At 41.1% G+C, this 16023-nt stretch overlaps 2 protein-coding genes across 2 annotated transcripts in view; one reads left to right on the forward strand and one right to left on the reverse strand.

Annotated features, from left to right (window-relative positions):
• LOC139462218 (xylosyl- and glucuronyltransferase LARGE1-like) overlaps nt 1-16023 on the reverse strand; it is a 472136-nt gene that overhangs the window by 56054 nt on the left and 400059 nt on the right. The window lies entirely within an intron of this gene.
• LOC139462651 (platelet glycoprotein Ib alpha chain-like) lies at nt 9959-11589 on the forward strand. The gene is made up of 3 exons (XM_071244482.1): nt 9959-10045; nt 10877-10989; nt 11064-11589. The coding sequence occupies exons 1-3, from the start codon at nt 9959-9961 to the stop codon at nt 11587-11589; spliced, it is 726 nt and encodes a 241-aa protein (XP_071100583.1).

The raw sequence follows: 16023 nt of genomic DNA on the forward strand, positions 1-16023 counted from the left end.
AGTTATTGTTTTGGAACCTACACTTCAACTTTCAAACAACAACATTTGATGTTTTGCAAAGGAACTTTATTGCTGAAATTGAAATGAGAATGCATCTGATTTGTATCCTAGATATTTAGTGTATTGGTTTAGAAACCTTATTGCTTGTACACACGGGACTGTGCAATGGTTAAAGCATCTCAAGAGGCCAAGTCAGTGTTTATTTCCTGCATTACAAACACAATACACAGTGTTGGCAGACTGTAAAGACACCTATACAATCAAGCTATTTGATACGCTAAGATGAGTAATATTCTCATGAAGGTGGACATTTTTCTGGATCCTTATGTTTATAAAATACTACAGGAAGTGGTCTGTTGGAGATGAATCTTATTCTTCAGGAACACGAAATGGACCCCAACTCTTCAAATTATCAAAAACATGTTCTTGAAAACTTTTGTTGTTGTTGTTTAATGCCACACTGATGCTTTTGGTAATTTACTCTAGATCTGAATTACATTAAAAACTTGTCTGACTACTGTATTCGACGTAATAAGCGCCCCACTGTAATAAGTGCCCACAGCGATATTTGCTAATATCCTGGCTAGTAAACAATCCCAATTAGCACACACCCCTTCCTATTGATAAATGTACCCAAGACTATTTACTCGTGCTTAATACGTTTGATATATGCACCCATAATTATGGGCAATTAAATTCTGGAAAAATATATCTGTCGTATATAAACATTTCAGGCTGTCAGCATAAACCACGAAATTTACGATGTTTCAACTCTGTTGTTTTTCACCAAAATAATATTCTAATAAGAGCCCCCTTTTTCTAATTTTGAGAGCGCCCTGGGTGCTTATTATGTCGAATACGGTATTTCATTTACAAACCACATATGACTATTAGTATCCCCATGACACACGAGGATGACAATACAACATTAAAATATCATGTATACTGAACATTTGAAGTATTGAAGGCGGGTTGAAGAACTGCTGTAGACCAAACTACAATACATGCTGTTCCTGTAGGAACATACCACCTGCCAATAGAACAAGACAAAATTCAAAAGGAATTCTTGTTATCAAACCTCCGAGTAGAGGGTCAAACCACATGCTGAGAATTCCATTATTCATGTGTTTGCTCCTTCAAGTTTAACATTTAATACAATCTATGAAGATCTTTTGGGTTATTTATTCAATATATGTCAGACATTTTTTTCTGTAAAATACTGCCAAAAAAATGAGTATGCTCATGACCGAAAAAGATTATTCTGATAGCAATAACATGAATATATATAACTGAAAGTGTGAAATATTGAAGGTGGGAATGAATTACTGTAGCAAGCTATAATACATGCAGTTGTAACACCACATCAATTTCCAATAAAAAGAACACCCAATTTGTGGCAAGAATTACAAATTTCTTGTCATCAGACTCTGTTGAGTTTAGCCCCAAACAACCCCAGACTGAGATGACAGCCTTGCTGGACACCACGTGGAGAGTGGAGATAGATGTCCTGGTGCCCAGGCTGGTACATCTTCACGAAGCAAGAGAGTTAACTGACCAGTGGCTATTACCAGTTATGTCCCCTCTAAGCCTCTCCTATGGACCAATCAGATTCCACCTCTCGTATCACTTGCGTTTGCTTCACACAAAATGGTGGCGCCCAGTCAGAACGATCTGATCGGTAATCAAGATCTATATTGTGATAAAACGGGTCTTACATCTCGAAATGCATCCAATCACGTGAGCACCCTGATTAAAAACATGAAAAGATTTGGAAAATAACTTGACAACGAGTTGGCGGTGCACATTCTTTGCAAATCCTGCAATCGACTGAAATCAGCACGACAGTTTACGAACCGGATTTCGATTTCGGTGCGCGATTTTGATTGGACTGTGCATAGACTCGTTAGTCCAGCCAAGATGTAACTCCATAATACGAGCCTAGTTCGGCAAGGGTGGAAACAGGACTTTTATAGTCAGTTAACTCTCTTGCCTCGGGAAGATGAGGCTGGTGTGACTGCCGTGCTGGTCACCAGATGGAGAGTGGCGCTAGATGTCCTTCTTGTGGCCCGGCTGGATCATCACCTTGTTGGGGTGGATGCCGGTGATGGGGACGGTGATGTAGGTGACGGCCCGGGCGATGGCCTGCAGCTGAGACTCCATCTCCTTCACTCTGATCTTGTTGAACCGGTTGTGTCTGGAGGCACGAACAGGATGGATCAAACATTCAGAAATGATATTATTTAACAAATGTTATATTACAATAACACTTTTTTAGTAAAGTTCAGATTCTAGTACTTTTGGGGGTTAAGTCCCATCCCACCTTGCCAGAGTGAGGCACCTAATCACCAGCACACATATGTTTGTTTGTTGGTTAACACTGCCCTCCAGACATACGACGGCGCATGTAAATACTCATAGACAACCTAAACATCGGGCGAACAACCTACCTGATTTTACACACGACGAGAACAAATGTCATTACACACAGACAAAACACGCCAACTGCACCGATGACGATACCGACGGGGAACCGCCTGCTCTGGATGATTATCGGTATTTCCAAGTGGGGTTGACGTACTTCTGCTGGGTCGTTGTCCGAGTTCTGACCAGCTGAAACGAGAATCACGCGCTGGGTGAGTATAGTTTTACGCCGCTTTTAGCAATATTCCAGCGATATCAGGGCAGGGGACACCGGAAAATGGGCGACACACATTATGCCCATGTGGGATTCAAACCCTGGTCTTCGGCGTGACGAACGAACGCTTTAACCACAAGGCTAATGTTTAAGAGCTTAGTTCTTTTGTAAAACCCAAACAGGTGCTCATTTATTCCCCTTCAATGCGACAGGTGTTTGCAAAAAAAAAGTATAAAGTTTTTATAACCCCCACCTCCTTACCCCCGAAAATCATATGGCTGATCGGTAACCGATCTGTCACACTTGGTGGCTAGGTTTTGTTCCAACCAGTTTTTGTACAACTAAGTTCAATAAATTTACAACTATACAGTTTAGTGTGGGAGGAAAGCTGACAGAGACTGGTCGCAGATTTTGATGAGAGCCAACGAGGTTTATGGACTTTTACAGTTAGTTAACTCCGTTGCCTCGGTAACATGACGAGGTAGGATATGGTGCCGATAAACCAGGGGTCAAGGTCAGGGAGAATCTGGGCTTGGAGTCAACGCTCAGCAGATCCTGGAAATGCTAAGACACACAAGCTTGACAGTGAAATTCGACGCACTTGACACTGCGCCGCTGATATTCATTAGGCTGGACTGCTATCGATATTTGTAGGTTTAGTGAATAATGAAAGATTTAATATTTTAGTCAACCGGGGCAAGGATGGACCAGTCCTCTATGGCGCAGGAGAAAGAAGTGCTCAGATCACAACAGCAAAGGCAGTGTCACAACACACAGTGTGGATTAGAAACTGTGCATGAATTAAATAATATACAACAGGAATGTTTTCACTAACTGGAATGAAATTAATGACAAAATGAGTGAGCGAGTGAGTCTGGTTTTACGCCGCTTTTAGCAATATTCCAAAAATATCACGGCGGGGGACACACATTGTACCCATGGACTCGAACCCGGGCCCTCGGCGTGACGAGCAATCGCTTTAACCTAAAGGCTATCCCACCGTCCCACTGACAAAATGAGCTCGGAACCTATAACCTATACTCTATGACCTATAACCATATAACGACTCTATAAGAAACTAACACCATTGTCAGCTGAGGTTTAATGACGATATTGTACCACAATCACCGGTAATGTTTTCACCCCCAAACAATATCCCTTTTAAGCGTGGAACTGCAGAGTTCAAACGACAAATTGAGGTGGCTATTTCTGGAAACAATGTCACTTTGAGTCAGAGATGACATCCGTTGGTCAAAGGATCAGTAGCGAGTACTCCACGGTGACGACCTTCACCCTGCGTGTCATCCCTCCAGTCAGACGCCGGATCTGCTGCAGGGGCATCTGCAACCTCTCCCGATGCAAAGCAGCTTCTAATTCACCCATTCTTTACAGGAGGCTCTGCTGCCTGAATGTGATTCCCAGATATCCCCGAAATGTGCACGTCACAGCTTTGTTCTGGAGGGGACACGTGTGGCTCAGTCGTCTAAGGCGCTGCAATTCGCTGTGCAGAGTTGCGGCGCTTGGACACGCCAGAAACCTATGATAGTGAGTTCGAATCCCTTTTCGCCCCGATTATGTTTCCATGTTTCTCAGCACCATACCCGTGCTCGTGGGTTTCACCAAAGTGGTAAACGTCTAAGTCCTACATCACTTCGGACTTTCGTCCAACATCAAGCTGACACACCTGGAATACTATTAAAAGCCGCGTTAAACCCAACTCACTCTCAACTGTTCTGGAGGTAGGCTTTCACTGCCAGGGAACGCTGGGGTCCGGCGTTATCATTGTGACGAGTGAGTTGTTTTCAAAACGGATGATGACGGCATGGGGTACCAGGACATGGAGACCAGGTCCTGGGTCGTATTCCTGCGCCTACAAACCATGGAGAACGAACCTGCTTTCATCCGACCAATGGATTCTCCGCCAGGTACTCCGATTCTTAACCCGTCGATCTAAACACCATGCCTACGGAACGTTTGATGGTGATCTGCAAGCAGAGGGCGTTGGATGACTCTCCTGGACCATTTCTGCTTCTCACCAGTAGTTCCTCAAGTTTCACGTGGACAGACGTCGATTGAGAGCCATTGTCGCTTCTGGGCGGGACTCGAAGGAAATGGATTTCCGCGTACTGATCGAAGCGGCGCGCTGTATTCACGTTGTGACGTCACAGGAGGTCGTCCTGACCGCCTGGTTTGTTTTATGATTTAGGGGCGACCGCCAGTCTATTAGCAATAGTTAACATCTCCGAAACTTTCTTAAATACAAGCCTTCTAATACTTCCTCTCCTTCTAAAAGCTAGAGATGTGAATGTGAACCTATAGGTCGCATTTGAGTTAACTCCGTTCACGCACAGAAAAAGGAGATCAGTTTCCCCGCGAGGCGTCATTAACATTATGTTTAAATCAGACAATTATTCAGTTTGATCGTTGTAGGCCCCATGTGCCCCCTCACAAGGAGGTCCGGGTTATCACAAGTCCGCTCGGTCGATGTACAACGTGGAATCACAACAGAAGCAACAATGACCAAAAAGCTTTACGTGTACAGTAAACTACGGTTATAACGAACACAAAGGGACCACCCATTTTAGTTCCTAATAACCGTATTTCATTATGAGCTTATATACAGCATATATGCAACACATGGCCGGGGCTAACAAGTAAGTTCGTTATATCGGTCAGTTTGTTATAAGCGTGTTCGTTATAACCGTAGTTTACTGTAATAACAATGTTCATAATTATATCAAAAGAAGGAACTATAAAACGTTAAACTCTTACTGCATGGGTGATTACATTTTAACAGCCTAACGCCTTAAAACAAAATAGTCCAGTAATACCACGGCGGTGTATACCAGAAATGGGCTTCACAGATGTGGGGGTGGATCTACCTCACCGCCCCTACACGTTTAAGGAATTGTGATAAAAAATTATGACATAAAGACAGTAAGTATACAGAGAAAACGAAATGTTCATGCATGAACAAACATACAACACACTTGAAATAAAGAAAGGTGGATAATATATTAATCAAGCTGTCCTTAGTGACACTGCAAGTACATCACAGTCAAAGTGTAACACTTTTAAGGGTGAGTTGTAGCACACCTAGGTCTATATACTTACCCGCTCCGTTCTTGTCTGGAGAGGTCTCTGATGCTGAAAGTCAAATTGATTTGGTTATTTTACATCTTTTGTGAAAACTGAAACTTCAATTTAGATCTGGTAACGCTGTTAATTAGATAAAGAACATCTCTTGGTGAGTTTTTTAAAAAAAATAAAAGAAGCAGAAATTGTCCCTGAAAATACCGTTTAAAAAGTTTTTGCCTCAGGCTTTACCTTGACAATAGGCGTTGTACCAAATAAAACAAAAAAATCAGCTCCTGTGGAAAAAAATGTACTTTTTGAAATCTTGAAACTTTATCAAATATTTATCCATTTCACTTGTTTATTTACCTTGGCATTCCTTTTTGCTTATAGCGCCAGGACGAAGAGTTGTCTCCCCTTTAGGACATTGACGACATGACGTTTGACCTTTCTGAGTCTGATACTCTCCCTTGTGGCAAGGTCGACAGTCCTTGTCCTTCATGTAGTGTCCGGGGTCACAGGTCACTAAAACCGGAAGAAAAAACATCATTATATCTCAGGATGCAGTATGTATGAGACCATCAATCGAACTGTAATAACTGTTGTGTTTCTGTCGAAATACCTTTCGATGATAATAATACTGTGTCTTTGATTAAATATTTCAAAACGAGTCGATAAAAGAGTGATGATATACTGGATCATATTTGCTGTCAAAAACCACAAGGATAAGTTCCTATTATCATCCGAAATCATTCTCCTACATTTTTATTGTGTACACAGTAAACACCAGGGCCCACTTGGACAAAGCGATCTTAGCTCTGTGATCTCACACTCCGTCGCAGTGGTGACTAAGCATAACACCACTGACACAGGCTAATTTGCATATCACGTGACTGGACTTTTCTCTTGTTTGTAAACAAACGCGCTTTTTCAGAAATCAGTATAGAACGGACTAATGTAAGTTTTTGGGGGCGCTTTACATATTGTTTTGCATAACTATATAGATATGCTACTACAACTGCGACAGTGAGTTGCATGACAATATATATTTATGCATGGAGCTCTGGGTAGGAGAGTGCTGTGATCTGTGCCCTGAGAGACCTGTGATGTCATTTGATTGTGACGTCATGGTAACCTATGACGTCACACTGCTCTGGATAGGTCTGAATGAGGTCTCGCTTGATCTCACCCAGCGGTCTCCTGTGTAACCCAGTCTTAGATAATAAACAAAATTCTATAAATGTGGCCTTAATGAGCTCCGTGTCACCACACAAATATAATTTCTATTTTCACAATTATCACGTTTAGGGACATGGTGTGTTGCGATGTTGAGACCTGTCCTACACATACCAGAACATTCCTTCTTGGAGGACGCACCCCGACCGACAGTGGTGACACCCGGGGGACAGTCGTGACAGGTCAGCTGGGACTCCCCGGGCTGGTAGCTGCCCCGCCCACACTTTTCACAATACCCGTGGTGGTAGAACGTCCCCGGGGCACACGGAACTGTAAAATAGGTAGATGTGGCATCTCATTGCACTGAATACACTACATTTTAAGTTACAATGAATGTAACATTTTTCAGAAAACATAAACACAATGGTCAGAGACAGCCTTATTACATCAACTGAGGCTGCCGAATCCCTTGTGTGTGTGTGTGTGTGTGTGTGTGTGTGTGTGTGTGTGTGTGTGTGTGTGTGTGTGTGTGTGTGTGTGCGTGTGTGATTCGGGATAGTGTAGTTCGCAGAACACATATATAACCGTATTTGGTACGCAGAAATTAAATCCTTTATATTTTTTTATGTTTTCGATATTTTTTCACTTATTTAACTTGAAATAGCACCTATGTTCTTGGGACGTGTTCTAGATTTTCGTCTGTGACTGACTTTGAGATATGTGCTTTTCAGATTTGTGTTAATTAGTATGGTTTTCAGAGGAGGAATGAGTGAGTATGGTTTTACGCCGCTTTAAGCAATATTCCAGCAATATCACGGCGGGGGACACCAGAAATGGGCTTCACACATTGTACACATGTCGGGAATCGAACCCGATACTTCGGTGTGACGAGCGGACGCTTTAACCATTAGGCTACCCGGCCGCCCTTCAGGAGGGGATTGCGAGGCTCTCAACTCGTATGCGCCTTTTCACAACAAACGATGCAACAAGCGGATTATTAAATGAAGATTCAACCTCACCCCTCCTCCTCTAATATGAGACGTTTCATATTTTCGAAATCAAATAGTACAACGATGTATTGCAACATCAAATCTAGGAACGTTCCGCAGCTTTCGTTGAAATAACGTGATGAATCTCACTACCAGAACGAGCGAAAAGGGAGTGGGAGTGAATGTCGACATGTCATGGCAATATCCAAAGTTGGTTTTATTAAAAAAAAGACTTCTTGTCAACTTACTGCAGTGTGCGTCAACCCTTGTCAACCCTTCTTCGCACGTGACTCCTGCCATGACCCGAGGCTTGCCGGACAGAACGTGTTCCTTCTTGTCGACGTACACCGTGAACTTGCCCTTCTTCGCGGAGTCCTTGAGCTGGTTTAAAGCGGCGTTCAACTGACGCATGCTGGATTGGACACCTGGAAGCACAATCAGACAAGACACCTTTAGCGGGCGGTAAACCCAATAATAGCACACTGATTGGTATTTTAAGAGTGAATGAGGAAGTTTGATTAAACGCCGCTTAAATGTCTGTTTATTTCAGTTATATCACGGAGTGCTTCAAAACTTAATGTTGAAGCAAAACACCCAGGGATGGTTGCTGGTCTCAGACGTTTACCACTTTGGTGAAGCCAACGAAGCCAGATGTGTTGCTGACAACCCAAGGATCATTGTTAAGGCGAATCTAGAATTCGAACCTCCGATCACTTTATCCTGGCATGACTGAGGGATGCAACCCAGCAAGGGGATTTGGGGCCTTTTAGACAAGTGGTCCACCATTCTTAAACATGAAGACGTTGATGTTCTATGTCGATCAAAGAGAATTAATACACTTAACCTATTTTGTTTGAAGTGCAGAATGGGTTTTCTTACGGTAAAATGTACATTTATTCATTTCTGTGACAAGGCTTTGTGTGTGTGGCCAGACTCTATATATACAACATATATATGATCAATCTCATTTACCGTAAAAAAAAACATCCTGCACTTCAAACAAAACTTACGTCACTGTGACAAGCGAACAAGCTTTATCCCAAATAAAATAAAATCAATATGGAGCAATACACACACTTATATTAAAAACAAGGTGTGCCTTGGTTCATCACAACACAGTTCGCATGCTCAGCATAGATAGATCAGTTATCAAGTTGTAGTTCTAAACTAACGTGTTAGTCTTTCCAAAGCTGTCGGCGGTAAATATGACAGTTAAACAAAACAATCATAAATAATCCATAACTCTGAACACAATGACATACATTATATAACGACTAATACAGGTATCAATTAGGACAGATGTGTGGATTAAGGTAGATATGATTTTAATGAGATTGATATATGATTGGATTCAACTTCTTGTTTATTATATACACTATTTTATTCACCAGATGAAGCTACAAGAAGCCTTGAAACTATCACTACTTTGCAATGCTATTTCAGTTTATTCATATTTTACTGTAAGGCCACAGGCCCATAGTACAGAACACATGACAATGTGGAAGCGGTTAATTTTTTATTTTTTTACAAGGATTCATTTCTTAATAATAGGCATTATATATAAATAGAGAGATTTCGTATAGTCGTTTTGCTCAGATGTGACATTAAAAAGAAAACTTTTTTGGAAGTTTTGGAAGTACATGTATTTTGTTCAATATATTTTTGTCATCAAATTATCACATTTATAACACACAAGCAAAGGTGAAATTCACCTTTGACGACTTTTAAGGAACATTGTCTGCATAATCTTAACCATTTTGTATTTGGTTGTGCCTGCCAACGTCAACCATTAACCTGCGCGAGCTGCATCTAACTTGACCTTAAGGTATTTTTTGCAGTGTTAGAGATATATTATTTAATCGTTAACGCTTACTTTAGTTAGGCTTTTGTAATGGATTCTTTATATTTCCTACCCACCCATTATAGTCGGGATAGGGAAAAAATACAGTTTTAGTAATATAATTTTTTTTTCGGATTGTGTCATACAAACGCTTAAAACTGTTTGTAATTGTCTGCTATTTTGTTGTGAGTGTAGTCTGTTATGATGTGATTAGTTTAAGCTGAACCATTCCCCTGTGGGACTATGGGGACGCAGTACCTCATGCCTGTCGGGAGAGTCGACTCCATGGGGACCGGGTGGTCACAGTGTGCCCCGATTTGTCGATCGTTGGTTGGCTTGTTGTTCATACTATTAACCACAAATAAGTTTTTTTCAGTTAGACTGTTCGCTAATCAGTGTACATGAACTGTATGTGTAAAAATACTAGTTTCCCAATAAGAGGGTTAACAAGATATATTCTTGTAGAGTGTTGTGAACTAAAACGTCACTTTACTGATGAAAATGACCGCCTCCGTGGTCTGGTGTCATACCAAAAGACGTTAAAAGATAGTACTTGTTGTTACCCTGTCTGGCGCTTGACATTAAGGGGCTAAAACAAGAACTGGTCGGCTCGGAGTCAGTATACTGTGTCTGAGTGGGGTTTTCATATTAAACTGCGGCATGGTAATCTAAGTGGGCTAGCACTATAATTCGGAATCAGTCCGGACTAGTACAAGCAGCCACACACACACACACACACACACACACACACACACACACACACGTACATGCACGTCCCAATATATATAAGTGCAATAATCTTGGACGCAACCTTGCATTTCACCTCACTTCACCTGATGAAAATACTGATAATTGTCATATTTCCAGTCTGTAGGTCTGTGAATGGTATTTAGACGATATACACATAAGGGACAGAATTTATGGATCTCAAATTCTTTAGTATGAGGAACACAGCGTTTCGGAGTATATACTTACTCCTTCATCAGGTGAATCACAGGTACACGTTCCCTGCTTCATAGCATTAATTCCCCTGCTGAAGGAGTAAGCATATACTCCGAAACCTTGTTCCTCATAATAAAGACGTTCACATCCATAACTTCACTTCCTTACCCAGTATGTTTGTGGGTGTGGATGTATACCCCTGTGTTCTTACACGTGCAGATCGTGCGCTGCTTCAAGAACCTGGCCAACTGTCTGTTCCCATGGAGAATGAGGAGAGTTGCTCCAGCTGTGGCAGCTTCTGACTACGCAGGCGAGGAGGAGAAGGAGCGTAAGTCGGACACCGGTCTTACTCTTTAATTGTTGCCGTGTCGCACGTATTTGTCTTACATATTCCTACTTATCACAGCTGTCTTACCTCCTCGTTACGTTTGACTATTCCTGTCCCTCCTGGGTCCAACCCCGCACCTCCAAACACCTGTCCACCCTACCTCCTACCGCTGGCATCCTTACCTGCCACACCTGTCCACCCTACCTCCTACCGCTGGCATCCTTACCTGCCTCACCTGTCCAAACTACCTCCTACCGCTGGCATCCTTACCTGCCACACCTGTCCACCCTACCTCCTACCGCTGGCATCCTTACCTGCCACACCTGTCCACCCTACCTCCTACCGCTGGCATCCTGACCTGCCACACCTGTCCACCCTACCTCCTACACCTGGCATCCTAACTTGCCACACCTGTCCACCTACCTCCTACCGCTGGCATCCTTACCTGCCACACCTGTCCACCTACCTCCTACCCCTGGCATCCTTACCTGCCACACCTGTCCAACCTACATCCTACCGCTGGCATCCTAACTTGCCACACCTGCCAACATTCCCTACCACACCTGTCCACCCTACCCCCTACACCTGCAGACATATACCCTAGACAGACATAGTGCCTCCTAACTATGCCAACACAATGTTTGTAGCTCTTCCTTGTCTGTCCCTATTCTAGTCGTGGAGACTGCTGTCCCACTCGCTATCAAGGCCGCCGTCGCCTCACTGCTGAAAGGCACACAGTGAGCATCCAGGTAATGTATGTCCACGTTGTAGAAGCATGTCTGGAATACTGTAAGGGACATTCTCGCGAAGCATGAGCTATCCCCGTGCCTTTTGAGGTGTATCTGTCAATGCACTTGCAATTTCGTCGTTAGACGCCGTGGGGAGTTCACGAACTGTTAATGTATTGGGAAATACACAGGGCGCAGCCATCGTACTATTCTAGTAAACATTTATTTACTTTTTTCAATTTACAAAATGTGATGTTTTCGTATCATGGCTCACAAAAGTATGTGAACAGACAAAACATATCCACACAGTACCATTCCCTGAAGAACCAATAATTCCCTGATGTATATTTCACTTATGTGTCCTAGGACGCATCCTCGATTGTCCAAGTTATTAGATTTCCATTCTATTATGATATATACCCCGGACCTATTTGCCACAGTAGCTTTGTTTCGGGCGAGTCTCCGACCCACTAACATAGCACAATATTTCCCTCGCTTATAATGAGCTTCAATGCAATACTTTGTCAAAAATATTAAAGTTGTTAATAATATGCTTTCCTTTCCAGTTGTTAACTTAATAAAGAGAGTTTCTACCTGTATTTGAGCCTGGAGTTTCAAGGCATGGACCTGAGCAGTCTTATTGTTTATGGTTGTGACCATCTGTGGGTATCTGAAGTTCTTCAAGGAATGCCTCCTCTCGAGTTTTCAAGGAATGCCTCCTCTCGTGTTTTCAAGGAATATTGCCTCTCGTGTTTTCAAGGAATGCCTCCTCTCGTGTTTTCAAGGAATGCCTCCTCTCGTGTTTTCAAGGGATACCAGTGAAATACTACATCTTCAGCGAACTGCCATGTGTATTGTGTGATAACTTTATCAATTTACACCTAAAACGAATCTCACCATTTTATATCATGTTTAATTTGAATGTTGTTTGTGATATTTTCCTATGTATTCAATTGAGAATGTGTAAACTTCATATGTCCAAAACAATAGTATATGTTGTTGAAAATCAAGGAAAAATTAAAACTTGTTACTTGAAATTTAAAAATAAAAAGATTATTTTCAAAAATAACTGAAAACGTCAAATATATATTAACCCAAAAAGTAATGTTAGCGTTTTTGTTTGTTCAGGAAATGTTGTTTATAATCATATATAAAAAGTACAAAAAGTTGTTTATAATAATTATATATAAAAAACCCAAATGTTGTTTATAATCATATTTGATAGTACAAAATGTTGTCTATAATCATATATAAAAAGAACAAAATGTTGTTTATAATCATATAAAAAAAGTACAAAATGTTGTTTATAATCATATATAAAAAAAACAAAATGTTGTTTATTATCATATTTGATAGCACAAAATGTTGTTTATAATCATATATAAAAAGTACAAAATGTTGTTTATAATCATATTAAAAAAAGTACAATAATGTTTATAATTATATAAAAAATAACTAAATGTTGTTTATAATCATTTAAAAGGTACAAATTTTGTTTATAATTATATTTAAAAAAATCAAAATGTTGTTTATAATCACATTTAAAACATATAATCATATATATTTAAAATGTTGTTTAAAATCCATCACAAATAATTATAATCGTGTATGTTAAAAAACAATTTATGTTTTTTTATGAGAGAAATATAAACAGTTCGAAGTGCAAGGTCTGTCAGTATATGTATACGTTATCAACTGTCTGTCATGTTTGTATTGTTTGAAAGCATAAAAATATTATATCTTCAGCGTGTGTGATAGTCACTAGTCTGCGAGTTGCTGTGTTGTGCGGACATTGCCAGTGTGTACATATTTCCTGGTTAATGATCTAAGAGTTGTGTGCGGACATTGCCAGTGTGTATATGTTTCCTGGTTAATGATCTAAGAGTTGTGTGCGGACATTGCCAGTGTGTACATGTTTCCTGGTTAATGATCTAAGAGTTGTGTTCGGACATTGCCAGTGTGTATATGTTTCCTGGTTAATGATCTAAGAGCTGTGTGCGGACATTGCCAGTGTGTATATGTTTCCTGGTTAATGATCTAAGAGTTGTGTGCGGACATTGCCAGTGTGTACATATTTCCTGGTTAATGATCTAAGAGTTGTGTGCGGACATTGCCAGTGTGTATATGTTTCCTGGTTAATGATCTAAGAGTTGTGTGGGGACATTGCCAGTGTGTACATGTTTCCTGGTTAATGATCTAAGAGTTGTGTGCGGACATTGCCAGTGTGTGTAACATTGGGTACAACTGCAGCTTGGGTACCTGATACCATCTATGAGCCTTTTCCAAGGCATAAGGCCATACTTAATCATTCTTTCATGGCTTGTACACGTAATAGCATCTGATCATTTAGAGTTTTAGCAGTGGAAGGAACAGTACACATACACTTAATAGACACTAAAGTGTACGTCCGTGGACACAAGCTTATTTCAACTTGAAGAGTTGTGGCACGGATATTGACACACGTTTAGAAATATCTCCACTACATGTATATGTCCGTGTCTTGCAGTAATGTCATTGATCATGATACAAATAAATGTTATAAAATACGCCCATGCAGCGTTGGTTTTGAAATGGAGCGTCTGGTGAATGTTTAATACCACAAGTACAAGCTATGTATACTCGAGTTTCAATCATCGTTGTCATTGGGAAGATTGTGTCACTCCACATTAAGACAAAATGACACAATGAGCAGGGTTATATATGCATTGTAACCACGTTAAACCGGTTTCAGTTGGATCTAACGAGTGAGTTGCTTTTACGCCGCTTTCAGCAAATACTCAACCCAATCTCATTAAAATCAGATCTTAGTTCTCGCTTCCGCTAAACAAAGATCAGAGGAGATCCCATTACGGGTCACGTCAGACCGACCACTGAAACGACTAACAAGAAGTCGACATCAGCCAATTAGAAAGCAGCTTTCTCGAGCTTGCAATCTGGCACTCGTTGCAACCTGGCGTCTTCCATTTCAGACTACGCTTGAAAAATATGTTGACACAGTTCTTGATTAAAATTTTGAAAATTGAACAAACGAACATTCCGGATTGTCTAATATATGGTTGAGATTGTATGGCAGTGCTTCCCACGTATTGTGCAACACCTCCTCCGTTCAAATGTTTATCCCATAGAAGAGAGAGATAGACGATCATTTTGACGGAATCTGTCGTACGGGCCGTAACTGTCGTTCGGAATACCCCGTGTTAACGTTTTCGAGGTTGCATGATTAGAAAACACATTCCGACTGTCACTTTCTTGATCTGGTAAGCGACGCTTTGATTGGTCGGATGAAAGGTCGTTCTGACGTAACCCGTAATGGGATGTCCTCAGATCTTTGTTTAGCGATAACGAGAACTAAGATCTTATTTTAATGAGATTGATTCTCGACTCATACCTAATACAAGAGAAAACCCCACCCATAAGACATCTTTGCTTCAAACAGAGTCCATAGTACGAATATGTAATAGTCATGTGTTCGATGAACGTCATACGACTCTTGCTCAAACATTAATCAGGGTTACAACATTCAAGACCTCAGTAAAACTTCCAAACGTTTATATGGTAGAAATTTCACGCACCAGTTACAAAAATGATGTCCGATGCAATTCCCTTTATTGACTTATACCGTACGTGCCGTATTCTTTGGTGAACAACTGACTTGCCTATGCATGTGTTTGTGACACCAGTCGGACATGATGGCTCACCTTTTCGCGAACACCTGATGACAGCGATTCATGAGCATAAGCTAATGATACAGTCGGAATCGTTTGTGCATTTTCGTCATAACTGGGCTTACAATTTGTCCTGAAAAGCCGGCTAATATTGAGTTCAGTGCAACTTGCATGACAAAGATGTTTAGCTGATCCAGTTAAAAGTGGTGTCACCTTGTGCATGGGACTTTGTTTGAAAAAATACTTCTGTTCACCCAGCAGTGAACGGGTACCCGGGAGGATGATAACCATCTAGCGCATCATACCGCAGTTTTGTTTATGTACTCCCCAGGAGGTTGAGAATTACACCTGAGTGCACACTGAAAACGGTTATGATGATGATGATGATGATACTTAAAAATTGATAACAAGATAGCTCTATGATCAGTCACCTATTATAGATACCACACCTTCTCCAGTATTCATACGTGAGTGTGCGTTGAGAGTGTATATTGATAATATCAAGATAATGTAAGAGCAAAACTGTGTCGGAAACAAGAAAACACGTGTAAAGACATTGTCCCTCAAGGAGACCAAGGATTCATCGAGGAGTTAATTGTACTGCCATCCTCCCAAGGCAAGGGAGTTAACTGACTGTAAAAGTCC

The sequence above is a fragment of the Haliotis cracherodii genome, unplaced genomic scaffold (genome assembly GCF_022045235.1).
Source record: "Haliotis cracherodii isolate W230 unplaced genomic scaffold, xgHalCrac1.p SCAF_15, whole genome shotgun sequence".
Taxonomy (NCBI): Eukaryota; Metazoa; Mollusca; class Gastropoda; order Lepetellida; family Haliotidae; genus Haliotis; species Haliotis cracherodii.